The 16,605-nt window shown below is 42.1% G+C and overlaps 1 protein-coding gene across 1 annotated transcript; it reads left to right on the forward strand.

Moving 5' to 3' along the window:
* The first annotated feature begins 204 nt into the window (after positions 1–204).
* evplb (envoplakin b) lies at positions 205–15,385 on the forward strand. Its single transcript, XM_038694416.1, has 22 exons — positions 205–617; positions 3,122–3,221; positions 3,880–4,034; positions 4,210–4,333; positions 4,427–4,558; positions 4,649–4,690; positions 4,817–4,978; positions 5,288–5,395; positions 5,561–5,656; positions 5,770–5,880; positions 8,004–8,150; positions 8,242–8,396; positions 8,511–8,608; positions 8,727–8,899; positions 9,022–9,200; positions 9,990–10,128; positions 10,234–10,427; positions 10,566–10,716; positions 10,854–10,937; positions 11,058–11,186; positions 11,295–11,387; positions 11,529–15,385. The coding sequence occupies exons 1-22, from the start codon at positions 577–579 to the stop codon at positions 15,147–15,149; spliced, it is 6,234 nt and encodes a 2,077-aa protein (XP_038550344.1). The 5' UTR covers positions 205–576; the 3' UTR covers positions 15,150–15,385.
* The last annotated feature ends 1,220 nt before the right edge of the window (positions 15,386–16,605 follow it).

The following is a 16,605-nucleotide window of genomic DNA, read 5'->3' on the forward strand; positions in this document are numbered from 1 at the left end:
ACTTCTCTGATTGACCTTTGAGATTCTGTAGCTTATAATGCGACAAACGTGTAAGTTAGACACTTGCTCGTCTAAATGAACAATAAGAACAAGTGCTAATGATGACCCTGGTATCCAGACTAGTTCTGCTACATTCCCCTACGACCACACGTGGAAACAGTGGGTGCTATATAATGTCCTGCCACGTAGTGCAGCTGATAACAGAGCAGTCGCTGGATCAGGTTCAGAGACCATTTCTAGACGCAGGCGTGTGGAGTCAGAAAACAAAAAGTAGTAGATGTTCAGTAACTGCGGAGAATGAATGCATAAAGGACCCGCTCACAGAACATAAAGTCAGAGCGATCCCTGTGAAGCGGCAGGAGCGTGGAACAGGTCCGCCCGGTCTGCTCCTCCGCCGCTTTTCCTGCCGACACACCTGCGGGCCGGGGAGGGGCTGAGACAGGTGGACGCTCCTTAACAGGTGGGGAGACGCCACAAGAGACAAGAAGGAGTGAGAGGAGAGAGGAGACAGTGAGGAGTTGGAAGGAACACGCTTGGACTCAAGATTACACAAACGGGCCCAGACAGTCTCCCAAGATGTCGAAGCAAAAGGAATCAAATCCTGTAAAGATCAGCAAGTGAGTTCTGCCGCCTTCTGTCTGTGTGTGTGTGTGTGTGTGTGTGTGTGTGTGTGTGTGTGTCAGGTTTCCTAGTCTTGTGTTACTGCCCCTTGTTCCTGTCGCTGCCTCACTGCCCCCCCCCTGAATGGCTGACCTGAAATCTGCTTGATGTTGGCATTCTTGTACCATGACTGCTATTTGTGTATGCACGGGAGAGGGCTGCTTTATTTCCCTGAACAATAAAATGCACCACAGGAGTCGGGTGCTATGTAAAAAGCAGTGAGCTGACAATGTGTCAAATAAAAACATCTGTCTTTCATTCATTCTTTAAAACACTAGAAGAGCAAGAGGGGCTTTGGATGAATGAATGAACCATCCCTTAAGTGTCTCAGTCCTGTCCTGTTTGCTCTGATAATACCACTAGGTTACAAACTTTACATGTTGAGCAGACTTCATCAGTTGTCTTCTTGTCGCCTCACCTGACTCCTTTACTTAACTACTTACTTATTTGTATCTTTGTCCAAAGGGTGTATCATCAAAGTTTACTGACTCATTTTAACCATATCTGGTGGCACTCAGTAGACAAGTGTTCTGACTCAGTAAGCTCATGTGTCAACACTGTGCCTTTAATGCTCTAATGCAACAGAGATCATAATATAATAGAGCTTTCTGTCGTTGCTATGTAGTGGAACTGGATCTGGTGGGTGTGTCAGTAGAGGAGTGAGTTGACTCGATCAGTCATGTTTATGAAGTTACACATGAATATAAATGTGTGTGTTTGAAATTGCACAACTTCTACCACACACCTCTCAAAGTGACCAAGCAGGTCATCTGCTCTCAGTGCAGCATGTCACCTAGCGGGGATGGGGGGGCACATGATGTTGAACACTGGAGGTCACAGCGGGGCGTGCCGAGCTGTCATAGGCCTGAGATTGTTATTGACAGGAAGGGCTGAGGGAGTGGCGGGGCAGGGTCTTTCTCTGCTGCCAGGTCTGTTTGTCTTAATCACCACAGTGACTCTTGAGCTTGAATGGAGCCGAGTGAGTCTGTTAGTGAACAAATACTGTGGTGGAAAGCTTGCCAGATATACAGGGTTGAATATTCATGTTTATGGCATTAAAACAACTCTGCTTCAACGGTGATGTAATGAATGAATTCAGCCACGCGCTGGGCCTTTGCAGCTGAGTTAAGAACCTGTTTGAGTAAAGGAGCAACCAGTGGAGGAGGAACTATTCAGATCATTTACAGTACTAATACCAAGCTGAAAAAAAGTATCAAAAGTAAGCAGAAAAATGGCCACTGACTGTTATATCATTAGATTATTATTAGTCATTAATGTTCAAGATCAAGATTTTACCACTAAATGCAACTAATGATTATTTCATTATGGATTAATCTGCTGATTATCTTCTCCATTAATCAATTAATTGTTTGGTTTGTAAAAATTCAGAAATACAGTGAGAAATGCCATTAGAATAAGCCAGAGCCCAAAGTGACACCTTCACAGTGCTTGTTTTTTCCAACCAAATAATCCAAATCAAATCATCACATTTGAGAAGCTGGAACCATGAACAGTTTCTGCCTGGAAAATGGCTTGAATGATCATCAAAATAATGGATGTTCTGTCCATTGATTAATCGATTAATCAACTCATTGTTTCAGCTCCACTTAATTTACATTTGACAAGTTATAACAGCATCACAATTTATAAGATCTTCATATGTTTTGAAAAACATTCCCTCCGAATTGTAGTGGAATAGAAGTAAAAATTGGCATGAAAAGAAAATACTCAAGTAAAGTACAAGTACCTCATATTTGTACTTAAGTACAGTACCTGACTAAATGTACTTTGTCACATTCCACCACTGGGAGCAATAAAAACTGCTCTCCTACAACGAGCTGTAATGTGTGACTACATCTGTCAATGGCTTCACTGGAAATCAATGACACCATTCATCCGATAAGAGCTGAATGGCTCGGTTTCTCTGTTTGTCTCAGCAGTGATGTCTGTGTCACACACAGACAACATTCCTGACTGCTTATGGGTGGAGATGGGTGTAGGGGGGGGGCTCCCCTGGGTCCTGATCCGGGTGTGTCAGAATAAATTGTTGGCTTTCTTATCACAGCGGAGGAGGAATGACAGACAAAAAGCCAGAGTCCAAACAAGTCTTCAGAAAGAGTTTATGGGTGACATGCCAGTGAAGAATTGTGTTGAGCAAGTGAAGCAATCTTCTTACTGCTTTTAAGTAAAAGTTCTCAATACTTTCCTCTGAAATGCGGTGAACTTGACCTAAGTGGTGAGCTTTCTCAGAAAGGCTCAAACCATAACAACATAACTGTGGGCTGTTCTGTAAATCTTGTTTTCCCAAAGTAGTTGCTCACCAAAATAAAGATCTAATAAAAATACAGTAACAAGAGTATCGCTTAATACTTTCTACCAATACTGTTTTCCTTGTCACGATTCTGCACAGATTTATGTCTTTGGGGGATGTTGACCATCATCTGTCTGTGTCTTTACTCAGGAGTCAGGCCACTGACCTGGCTGTGCTGATTTCTCGCATGCAGAAGAATGCAGACCAAGTGGAGAAGAATATCCTGCGATCAGAGGAGCTGCTGGCTTTGGTAAGAAGTCCACATACACCAGAGCCTTTGAGACTTGAACCAGACTCGGATCAGGAAAATAAAGACTCATGACTTGACTGCATTAACAGTAGCTTAATTTGAACCAGAAAGTCTCAGCAATAAAGGCTGAATTTACAAGTTTCTTTGACCAACATGCTGTTGTTGGGGTGGAAATGAAGGATGTCATTTCTGTGGGAGGAATTGGTGTTTTGAGTCAAGTCACAAGTGTGAAAGTGTTTTTCTTTCTTTTGTTCTTTGTTTTAGTTATATTGAACATACATTTACACAGGGAGTTGGCCCTTCTGTATTAAAACAGCTTTGGAAGAAATACCCTCCAGAACTAATTCCATGTCATTAATCAGCGTGTTCAGCACTCGGACACCTGGAACAATTGTGATATGATTTCCAGATTTTGATACCATTTGATAAATCAAATCAATTCGAAAACAATTCAATAACACTTCAAGCTTTTACAAGTTACAAGGTAGATTTATTTTTGTAATTTATAACGAGATGAAGTTGTAGTTCCCTTTATTCTACTCACAAAAAGAAAAAATAAACTATATATCTATATATCAAAATCAGATAAGCTCAGACATGATCGGTGCAACTCCTGGAGATGAAAAAAAGTCTGACACTCCTTTGGCTGCTTGTGTAGGACACAGAGCGTGATGGGAAGAATCTGCCCCTGATCCACCAGAAGGTGAACGCAGACAACCTGGCCGAGGCTGAGGGCCTGCTGAAGGATCTCTTCATGGACGTGGACAAGTCCAAGAAGCTGCAGCACCCGCAGGCTGCTGAGATAGAGGGAGAGTGAGTTTATTCTGGAGTGTCACAGACTAATACCAACAGACACGCCTAAAACCTGATTTGTCACATACTGTCGAAAGACGCTAGCCAGAGAGTGTCAATTCCACATTCCCTTTTACTGCGCTCCACCCGTCCGCTTACACATGACTGGAATACTTTGGTGTCTCCCTTTTTGCAGTGTGAGAAATCTGCATGATCGCTGGGTGAATGATTGCGCCACCTACAGGGAACTGTATGGCCAGGTTCAAGATTTGGACCTGACGCCAAAGATTGACTGGGGTCCTCTGCTGGATGAAAAAATGGTCAGTTCAAGCTGTAGGTCAATCTTAGGTTTCAGAAGCGAAACATCTTCATGATCAGCAAGCGTCACAGGTTTGTACTCCTGTCATTTACAGAAACAGTTAAATTCAGGGTCATATGGGCCCAGCCGGCCTGATGTAGAGAAGCAGATTGCAGCACATAACATTCTGCACCAGGCGATTGAAGCCTATAGCACCCAGCTGAACCCCAGCTCTACCACTTCACAGGTAACGGCACACAACAATACATACATGCTCGCCGCAGGACTACACGCAGGATCAGTCATTCACCTGTATCACTATCTTCTTTGTTCGCAGGAGCAGTACGCCGCCCTCAAAGAGAAATATGCTAAACTTTTGGTTAGTTATTTTTCTTTCACTCTCAGGCTTCAATGTGTGACTTGTGTTGCTTGAAGGAGTTCGGTGAAATACAAAGGGACGCGATTATTCTATGTGTATCTGACATGCGTGTTGTGTGTTCTGCAGGAGAGCTCTAAGCAGAGACGAGCCCACCTGGCCTCTCTGTACGAGTACATGCAGAGCTGCAGTAAAGAGCTCGTCTACTTGTCTGGCCAGCAGGATAGGATCCTCCAGAGAGACTGGAGTGATCGCATGGTCGACCCCCCAGGCGTCCGCATGGAGTATGAGGTGAGGGGACATCGACAGGCTGTACCTGATGTTGATGTCATTATTTGCAGATGTGGCTACCGATTTTTTTATTTCCGTTGTCTTGTGATCAGAGGCAGGTGCTGGGCGGAGAGGGAAAGGGGACTTAAAAGTTTGTTTGTCAGCTTGCCTTCAAGCATAATCTTGTAGGAGCCTGCTGCACCAGCTTGGGACTCAAATGGTGTAACTAGTATAGTTACATAGTGACTGCTTAGCTGCTGGGAGAATTTGATTTAAATACACTGTCATGTTTAATACATTGCACTTTGTGTTCTTTCTCTTTATATACAGAAATTCAAAAATAATGCACTGCTAGCACACGAGAATGAGATCAACCAGCTGCAGGCAGAAGGAGATCGTCTTGTTCAAATGAAACACCCTGGCAGCCCCACAATAAAGGTACATCTGTCAGCTGTGTGTAAAAACACATTGCATCTGTATAAGTGTGATAAATCACCATAGTACTCAACATAATGATATGAGTTAGGATTTGTTACATTCACTTAAATGAATCAAACTGAACAGATCATGATAAAATCTAACTGAGGTGATTGTTTTTGCCAGGCACACAGAGACGCTCTGCAAGCTGAGTGGCAAGCCTTCCTCAACTTGTGTCTAGCACAGGAAATACACCTGGACAATGTAGAAGAATACAAGAAGGTAGAGAGCCTCTGAGTGAACCACGCTATGGCTGACTGTCATAAGATTTCTTCTATGAAATCCACCAGTTCACCAAAGCTCATTGTTGAGAAGTGACGATTTGTTCTCTACAGTTCCAGCTGGATGCAGAGACGTTGTCTGAGTCGCTGGAGAGACTCAATTCCTCTTTGGACCCAAAGTCTCTGGGCAACAAGAGCAACCCTGAGGTTTTGTTGGCACTGAAGGTACAATTGTGTTTTCTTATACAATGCAATTTTCAAATCGCAGGAGGTGCAATATTTGTTAAAGATTATATGTGTGTCAAAGTACCATTTTAAATTAAATATTGGCGTGCTGCGAAGATGTCCTGACCTACACATCATATCCTAGAGACTTAAGGAAACACCTTTGTTTGGTACAGATCCTTGCAAAAATTACATCATGGCATTTTAATATTTAATGAAAATGAGAATAATCATGTAAAAATGATCATTCCTCCTAGTATTGCATATCATATTGCCATGTCAGTCAAAATAATCGCAATTATTGATTGCTCAGCCCCACTAGAAAGTATTTAAAAGGTATGGAAACCTGCAGCATGCAGCATGCAGCAGTGAAATGTTATTCTACAAAACCTCTATCATTTCAAGTTAATTTTATGTGTCAATCTTTAATATCTCAAGTTGCAAATATTAGAAATTAAAAATTAGAACAAAATAATGGAAATTGGCTGAAACAAAAAAGGCAGAAGAGGGGGTACATCTGAGAACAAATAATAATAAGAATTTAGTTCCATTTTGGCAAGTGCAGACAGTGAGGATGCATGGAAAGTGACCAAATCAATGCCAACTTTATTTGTGTTGTTTGATAAAATCAATCAAAAATAAGTTATAAATGGTCTAACATTTCACAAGTGTTCACATCAAATTGCAAATAGTAGGCTGAAACATCCCTATTCTGCATTATACATACATATTATTCATCTTGAACATGTATATTATATTATTTACAATAGGTTAGGTGGCCTCTGGAGGAGTATTTCTAAAAAATATTATATAATAGGTTATATACATACATCTGCAAGTAGAGGTAAAGGTGAAGGATTTATACATCTATCTTTTACTTAAGTATAAAATGTCACTTTTGTCACTTTAATAAATATGACCTCAGAGTTTGCTTTGGGGTGTCTGTGTGCCGTGAGATTGTAAGAAGTCCCCTGTTCAGTTCTACAAGTTTTAGTCAAAATGGTTCATTCAGGTTCTTCACCTCCTCTGTTGACTTACAATATTTGTTTAGTTTTTGCAGTTTGCAGGGGTCTGTTCCAAGAAGCAGGTTTACTGTGTTATCTGGATATGGTTTTTGAGTCAAGCCCAGAACAGGGCCGGTATGTTTAAAACTAAGAAATGGACTGAAAAAGTTAACAAAAAAAACATAAAGAAAAACGTAAAAAAGTAACTTTTAACAAAGCTATTGGTGTGATTCTTTAGTGCAGACTGCAGTGACTCCTAATGCAATTATGTACCCACAATGCCCTTCATCAACCACTTAATCAGCTAAGAGCAGGTCTCATATCAGGTCTGTGTTACATCAATCATACATTGTATCCAACATTATATACGCTTCTGGATTCTGTAGCATGCAAGAGGAAAGCTTATATAAGATAATTTCCCTACAGCTATGTTGACAAAATCAATATACGCTATTTGGGATAAAGAAGTATAACCAGCGTAAGTAATCACCATCTGTGGCCGTCATGTAGAATAGATGATTATTTTTATTTTCCAAAACCGAGACTGCAACCTAAAAATTAAACATTTTCTTTCCAATATACCGGCAATTTTATATGTTTAAAATCATTTTAATTAATAATTTTAACATTTTATTAATTAGCATCTTTTAAATGATCCACGCTAACATGTGAACATTCGATCGTATTAATGATGAATCCATCGAAGCCATGAACTTTTTCATGTTGTACCTTTTGTCAACTTATCATCATACATTTCCAAAATAGGCTGCTGCCTCTGCTGATCAGTCCTAACTGGCTTATGACACATCTGGAGCTCTCTTACATAACCTTGGAGCTGAGACCAAGTCTGAACACTAAATGCATAACACTCATTGTTCAAATATAAAAATAAGAGCATAATACATTACACATAACAGCTCAGATCTTTTTACACAATTTCATTTTCCAGATTTGGTGTTCACTGCTTCTTGGAACAAGCCTCTGGTAATTGAAGATGTCAGTTTGCAGATCCAACCTGCTTTAAATCTGGTTAGATAATCAAGAAATGCTAAGGTTGGGCATACAGCGCGGTATATCTTTGTTTGTGTTGCTTCAGTTCTAATTCAGTAATACTTTCAGGGAGATGAACCAGCAGTTATGAGGAATGAGCAGCGCCTGGCTGCACTCAGGGAGCTCAGCAGCAACGTCGTGCCTCTGAAGTTACGCCGAATCAAGCCCACCAAACCCACCACTGCAGTGTCGCTGTGTGACTGGAGAGATGAAGAGGTGGGATATGATCAGCAGTTTACAGGTTTTCTTATAAAAACAGAATGGATACAAATCATCTTTATTTTATCATCTTCTCTGTGTGTTTCAGGACACAGTGAGACGTGGTGAGAAGCTAAACCTGAAGTCCAACTCTGATAATAACAACTGGGAGCTTCAGGGCAGCAATGGAAAGATCAGAACCCTCCCTGGGGCATGTTTCATGGTCCCACCACCTGATGCTGAGGCCCTGGAGAAAGTAAACAGGTACAAACTCACCAAACAGAATGTTTTCCTTCCATAGTTTTTTTTATGTGATTACAACAGAGACAAAGCCTGTGATGGGTTTTAATGAAACATTGTGTGTCTGTTTGTCTCTAGTCTGGACAGAGCGCTGACGGACTTAAAGAGCCGTAGATCTGCACTCATGGCCTCCTTGAAGAACCCTGCCGTGGAGATGGATCACCCTCAGAAGGCAGGTGGGAAGAAAAACATTTTAACAGAACACTCTTAAATTGTTTCCCCTTGCTAGAAGACCATGAATATTTGGTGTATCTAACTTTTCAGTGTGGAATTATTGTCTCTGCTCCTCCTCAGCCACTGAAAAGAGTATTCCAGAGAATCCAAGAACTACAGAGCTCGCCAGTGAAATAGACAAGCTCAACAGAGACCTGGATCAGAGCCAAAAAGAAATCCTGAGTCGACTCAGAACCCCGCTAGACAACCGTAACCCCACACAAGACCTGGCGAACAGGCTGCAAGACCACGAGGTGATCAAGAACATCATGCTTTAATTATATGACCGATGTCACAGTTTCATCATCTTTTTCCAATAAAGTTAACACGTGTCTGTCTCGTTGTGATCACTAACACCATATGTCTTGCCCTCCAGAAATGTGCTCAGACAGTGAGAAAGCTGGAGTCTAAGAAGGCTGCGGTCCAGAGAGAGCTGGAGCCCATTCTGGCCAAGAAACCCCTGGGACCCATTGCCTCCACCCTGCCCCCCAAACTCAGTGCTACCAACAACAAGATTGATGACATCAACACCCTCATCGATCTTTATAATAAAAAGTAAGAAGATGGGATTATAACACAGTGCAGTGTTTTTAAAAACATAGATGCAAAAGAAATAACACATTTTTCCTCTTACAAATATAAAGTTTTCTTCACATAAGCAATAAAACACATCCCTGCTCAATTCAATACATTCACTTACGCTGGCTGATGTTACCAAACTTTAGGTGAATATTGCATCAGTTAATGGGCTTCATGACTCTTTTCCACTCTTCCCTGCTACTGTTACTAGTAGGCAAGTAGCACATACAGATGTCCTGAATATTTTCTCTCCATTGTTCATGAACAAGGGGGGAAAAAGGTTTTACTAGCATAATTTTTCTACATTCCTTTAAAAAAATCTATGACAGTAATGTTACATAACATGCCATATATGTCTTGTGTTTAGAGTGCATGGAGAAATTTAAATTCACCGGGAAGAATAAATTAATGTTCTATTAAGTGGTGGTGAACTTCTGCCTCTTGTGGACGAAAAGAGTATTACAGCAACAAAAACATGTTCTCACAGATTATAAAACAGTAACTAGAAAAATTGTCCTGGTAAAACTTTTATTTTCACAGATGAAAAAGAATAATTTAAGGAACTTAGACCAAACCATTTTTTCACCTGTTCTTAAGTCCTAAACGCTGGAGAGAAAATAACTTAGATCAGACTTCATAAATGGATGACATTTTGGATGAGAGGAGTTTTTTTTTCCACTTGCCTTTCAGGGCTTCCATATGCACATCTATGTGTACACATTTTTATTTTGTCATTACCTCCTGTGTTTCTCTCCTCTTAACCAGAGCGACAGCCTCCATGTTTCTTGAGAAGCAGGCGCAGAACGTGGACGGCATGGTCTCTGGTTTTGAGCAGCAACTCGCTAAAGATGGCAACATCCTCGATCAACCTAATGCCCTCCCGAGTCGCAACCAACAGCTGCAGGTGCTGTACTGTATAATGCAACCAGAACTGTCAAAGAATTCACAACTTCAAATCCTGTTGTGTTTTTTGTTTAATCTCTCTGTTCTTTCTCCTTATGCCAAATAGGTTGTGCGTATGGAGGTCGCCTCAAAGAAGGATGAGTTGAATAAATTAAGCAAAGACTTGGACCTGACAGAGCAAGCATGCAGCTCCCTGCAGCGGAGTTTCAATGAATACTGTCCTGATATCCGCCGCCAGGAGAATGTTGTGAAACAGCTGAAAAACCGCTACACGAACATCAATAATCAGCTCCAGGAAAAGTGAGTGAAAAACACATTCAGGCATTGTTGTAAATGTGCCCGTGTGTTTTTTGACTTGACATCCTGACAAATATGATTTTATATAAAAATGGAAACATTTCATTAGTGATGAGGAGTATTTTTTGTATTTTGCTTTAGGGTTGCACTCACACAGGAAGCAATCAATAAAAAAAAAGATTTCGAGAATGCTGTACAGTCACTGGATTTCTTCTTGGTCAATTTGCCCAATAATACGATCAAACCGACTGATGATGTGGCACAGATAACAGCCAAGCAGAACTCTCAGAAGGTGAGTGGAAGTGTTTCTTTATATACATCAACCTGTCTCCAACTTCTGTCTAAAAACTAACTCAAGTCTCTTTCAACAATATCATAACACTACGTTGTCTTATCAGCTGCTGTTTTTGCGTTACATGTCTTGTTTAGAAAGTGATGGAGGATATCAAGAGGAAATCAGGTGATTTAGACAATCTCAAGTTCCTTTCCCGTGATCTGCAGAGCATCTTAAATGTGAGTTCAGAGAATATGATTATTCTCATTTACCATTTGCAACTTAACCTAACTTACGGTAGATTAGGTATACACTTCAAGTACTTAATTCATTTATTGTATAAATATATTTCCTTTCAGGAGTATGAGGTTAAGTCAAACACGTACCGTGGCACTCTGAATGATGACGGTGATGACGGTGATGATGATTATGATGAACCAATCCTAAAGAAACGTCAAATATCTATGGCTCAGTCTATACAGACAAAGGTTATAGACAATCAACTAAAGACTAAGATCTCATGACATTTCTCTATGTTTTCTCTAAAATTTTCAATCGGTTGTCTTCAACTTCTTTGCTTTCTGCTTCAACTATAGGAGAAAGATCTACTGAACCGATTCTCTGAGGCGTCTGCAGAAAATGACCAGCTGCTCAAGCAGTTGGGGATTGCGAAGAACATCAAGGCCCAGGTATGATATTATGAAATCAAAATTACATCAACAACACTCATGTAATAATAGACTTATTTCTTGTGTTTCCCACCCAAAATGATCATTGGCAGTTGTTCTGAAGCGACGCTTTCTCTCCTTTGTCCTTTTATTCATGAGCAGAATGAAGAGAAAATTAGTCAGGTAGTCGTCAATCAGCAGCTGCAGCTACAGAGCCAGAAGAAGGACCTGGAGGAGAGTGATAGTCTTAAAAATGAATTAAGCGAGGAGGTTGAGAGGCGCTTACATGCTGAAAAAGAACTGGAAACATACCGGAAGAGGTTTGTGTCTCTAAGGAGCAGGAGGGGGGTGGAGAGGTTGGAGGAGAAGGAGGTAGTGGAATACTACCGTGACCCAAAAGTGGAGGTGGAACTACAGTCCCTGAAAACTCGGATCCAGGATGAAGCATTGAAGAGGTCAAGAACCCATTCAGAGTTAGAAATGATCAATGACAAGATTCTCAAACTGGAAATACAGCTGTCCAGAATCGAACCACAAATGGTCACCAAGGTTTTGACTGAATATGAGAGAGACCCGCAACTTGACAAAGAAGCTGCCAGGATTAGAGAAGAGATGCAGGCGATACGACTGGAGCTCCAAACGAGAGAAAACGAGGCAGTTCATGTGAAAACTGAGCTCACGCTTTTGTCTCAGCAGAAACCAAAAATCAGGGAGATGGTTGTTAAGAAAGAAGTGGTGAGGCTCGAAAAGGATCCGAAGATGCTGAAAGCTGTTCTCACGTTCCAGAATGATATTGCGGAAGAGGAATCCCGGTGCAAGTCTCTCAACGATAACATTTTTAGAACAAGGAGCCAAATAAACACACTAGAGAGGGTCATTCCCACCATCGAACCCAAGATAGTCACCAAGGTTGTGAAGCAAGTACAGCAAGATCCAGAAATGCTTGAAGAGTCGCGGAAACTACGAATGGCCTTGGAAGAGGAGAACAATGAGAATGCTATCTTGATGAAGGACCTGACCACCCTTCAGCTCCGTTATGGTGAAGTGGACAAGCTCAGGCCAAAGGTCGAGGTCAAGGAGATCCTCAATGAGATCTATAGAGTTGATCCTGAGACAGAAGTCATGCTGGTGCGTCTGAGGAAAGAGCTGCAGGATTTGAGCCGTAACCGTGCAGACCTGGAGAAGGAAATCACCACTGTGATAGAGAATCTGACTACCCTGCGTGCTCAGAAACCTCAAGTGGAGTACAAGGAGGTGACGCAGGAGGTGATCAAAGAAGAAAAAAGTCCAGAAGTCATCAGGGAATTGCAAAGGCTGAACAACCAAGTTTCCCGTCTGCAAGTCAACTATGACACCACCCTAGAGCTGCTGACACGCCTTCGTAAAGAAAGAGACGAGTTGAAAGCTGAAAAATCCAAGGTGGAGACCAAGCTAGTCAATAAAGAGGTCATCAAATATGAGGATGATCCTCTTCTTGAGAAAGAGGCTGACAGACTTCGGAGGAATGTAAGAGAAGAGATTCAGCAACGGCGCAGTGTGGAGGAGAATCTCTTTGACCTCCAGAACCAATACATTGTCCTTGAAAGGCAGAAGCCAGAAGAGAAGATTGTAATGCAGGAAGTAGTGCGCCTTCAGAAGGACCCCAAGCAGATCCTGGAGCATGAAAAGTTGAACAAGACCCTGGATGATGAATTGAAAGCCCGTAGAAAACTCGAATTAGAGGTCAGACAGCTCAGAGCCCTGGTTCAAGAAAAAGAGAAGGCCCTGGCTCAGATGGATGATCGTCAGAAGAAGATTAAAGTAGAGTCAGAGCTCAGGCAAATCAAATCTCGCATTCTTGAACTGGAAAACGCTCCGCCGCCCGTTGAGGAAAAGATTGTCATTGAGGAGGTCTTGAAAGTGGAGAGGGACCCTAAGCTGGAAAAACTTAGTGATGATATACGCGTCGAATTGGAGACTGAGGGCACCAATATCAATCGTCTAGAGAGAGAAATCCGCAACCTTAAGATCAAGTTGGAAATTCTGCAAAAGGAGAAGTCAGTTGAGAAAGTTGTTTACAGAGAAGTTGTTCGGGTAGAGAAAGACCCAGCAGTGGAGGCTGAAAGGGAACATCTAAGAGAGTTGGTAACGCAGGAGAGAAATCTCAGGCGCAACCAGGAGGATGACATTCAGAACATCAACATCAAAATGACCCATCTGCAGACATCGAAGTCTGTGACTTCTCAGGAGGAGACCGCTGTCATCGCCAACAGAGATGCTCTGCAGAGAGAGAAGGAGGATCTCTTCAAACAGCTCAAAATGCTAGAGTCTCAAAGACAGAGCATCAGCATTACCTTCCAGCAACAGTCCAAGCTGATGAGTGAGAGAAACCAGATGGCACGGCAGAGGAGTCTTAAATCATCCTCTCAAGTGCAACAGCTGGAGAAAGAAATCCTAAATGAAAAAGACAAAATACACCAGAGAGACACACTCATCACTGAGCTGCAGACCAGCATTAAGAAAGAGGACCAGGCTGAAACTCACACCAGAGAGACAAATCTTTCCACAAAGATCACCATCATGGATCCAGAAACTGGTAAAGACATGTCACCCTATGATGCCTACTTGCAGGGGCTAATTGATCGCAGCCAGTACATCCACCTGTCAGAGTTGGAGTGCGACTGGGAGGAAATCACTTCAACTGGCCCTGAAGGGGATGTAACAATTCTGCAGGATCGCAAAAGTGGGAAGCAGTACTCTGTCAAGGATGCTCTGAGGGAAGGTCGCTTGACCCAGCATGACGTGAGCCGCTACAAGGAAGGGAAAATGCACATTTCTGAGTTTGCACTCCTTGTTATAGGGGAAACCAGAAAGCCCTATATTCCTCAAGTAACAGCCCCGAGATCACCCACCAAACCTGCCCCAACCTCTTCTTTGAACTCCATGCCATCCTCCCTGAGGTCCTCCTACACCAGCCTCAACACTCAACAAAGTGGCGGTTTGAACTCCATGCCATCCACCATGAGGTCCTCCTACACCAGCCTCAACACTCAACAAAGTGGCGGTTTGAACTCCATGCCATCCTCCCTGAGGTCCTCCTACACCGGCCTCAACACTCATAGTAGCAGTTCGAACAACCTCAGTCCTTCAGCAGGTGATGAATATTTCCCCATCTCTGGTATTTTTGACACCACCACTGAAAGCCGCATGTCTGTGAGAAGTGCCCTGACCCGCAAACTCATTGACGCCGACACAGCTCTGAAGCTGCTGGAGGCACAAGCAGCCTCCGGTGGAATAGTAGATCTCGCCAAAAAGGACAAACTGTCTGTCCACAAGGCAGCTGAACACGGCCTTATTGACACGGGTCACATGTATAAGCTTTTGAATGCCCAGAAGGCTTTCACTGGAGTCGAGGATCCCGTGACCAAAGAGCGTCTTGCAGTGGGACAAGCAGCACAGAAAGGGTATATTCCCCAAGAAAACGCCAGGAGGTACATGGAGGCGCAGCACCTGACCGGTGGGCTGGTGGATCCCTCTAAAGCAGGCCGCCTCACTGTCCAAGAAGCTCTCGCCAAAAATCTGATCGACAGCACAACAGCAAAAGAGCTGCAAGATGAAGCTTCCTTCACAAAAGAGCTGGTAGACCCCATCACTAAAGAGAAGATATCATACAAGCAGGCGATGGATCTGTGTAAGAAAGACATCAGCACAGGCCTGCTGCTGCTTCCTGCAGCGTCCACTGATGCCGCAAATGCCCCGTCATACTCAAACTATCGGTTCAGTTCCTCCTACAGCAAAGTCTAGATGTGAAGTTAAAATGTTTTATTTGCTGCAGCCACTGGTGCTAGAGGGTGTTTGATATTGCAAAATGATACTTGTAAAGTGTTTGGTGAAACTGTACATGTAGGTCTGGGTCTTTTTCAGTGCTATTTTTTCTGTCTGCTGTACAAAAAGAGGGCAGTGTTTGTTTTATATGCTAAATTGTTTTTTTTTCAGCACTTTCAAGCTAAAAAGTGCTTATTAAACGCCACAAGCAATAATCATGTTTCTTTCCTGTTATTTAAACTATTAAGAGGTGAATTATGAGAATATATGCATTTTAACTGAGTCAGTTTAATTCATGAACTAGACAAGGTTGGGGGTATTCACAATACTTCGATCATATGATTGTCAGCATATGACCTTGGTTATTTAGCCAGTAGCTAAATGTCAGTTGGTCGGTCAGTCCACTGCATTTGTCCAAACTGAAATGTCTCAACGACTGATTCTCTAGTACCACCATAAGGTCAGGGGTTTTGATTGAATTGTCAAAAAAATACGTGTTTTGTGGTTTTGAGTGATTTGTCTCGACAACTACTTGATAGATTGTTGTGAAATTTGGTACACATTCATATCTCCCTCAGGAAGAACTGCAGTCACTTTGATGATTCCTTAATCCATCATCAGGTCCAAATGTGAATTTGTCCAACACTTTGATTTATGACCAAACAGGCCCGACTGCAAAATTAAAGAAATTCCCATTGGCAGTCTCAGCAATGCTACGTGCTTGTGTTTAGTGCTAGCTAGCATGCTAAACTTAAAAGTTTAAAATGGAAAAATTGTCCGCTAAAATTCAGCATGTTGGCATTGTCATTTCAGCATTTTAGCATGCTGATAACATTATGCTGATATGTTAACATTTAGCTCAAAGCAAAGTGCAGCCTCACAGAGCTGTTAGCGTGGCTGTCGACCCTTAGTCTTGCCATTAATATTAATAAAGGGGATGTAGAATTTATGATGCATATCCTTCTATTTCTAGAAACACTTGTTCCGTTAAACAGTGAATCACCTACTGTATCTAATACTTATGGCAACATAGCTGCACTTAATATACAATGCTTGTAAACAGCAGCGAGTCATATGATTGGAAATGCTGGATTAAGGATACAGATTAAATATGACTCACATACAAGTAGCAGTGTGGTATGGTTAACAAGGTCAAAAGCACAGGTCTACATGGATGAGACATGTCTGACAAAAGTGAAAACATTGGAAGCATGTAGACAACTAAAATATTAGGACCAGGGGGACCCACTGTTCTTTATGGAGTGCACTAGTTTGTCAGTAGGTATACATATCAACCAATGAACACTGTAGAAAGTGATTTGCACTATTGCGTCTCACACAAGATCTAAAATCCCCTTTTTCCTGGCAACGATTAAAAGGTGATATCAGTTGGGAATTACCCACTCTACCACCACAGATGTAACGTGGGAATATG

The sequence above is a fragment of the Micropterus salmoides genome, unplaced genomic scaffold (assembly GCF_014851395.1).
Source record: "Micropterus salmoides isolate LMB-PRFRI ecotype aquatic unplaced genomic scaffold, ASM1485139v1 Ms_hic_scaffold_10, whole genome shotgun sequence".
Lineage (NCBI taxonomy): Eukaryota > Metazoa > Chordata > Actinopteri > Centrarchiformes > Centrarchidae > Micropterus > Micropterus salmoides.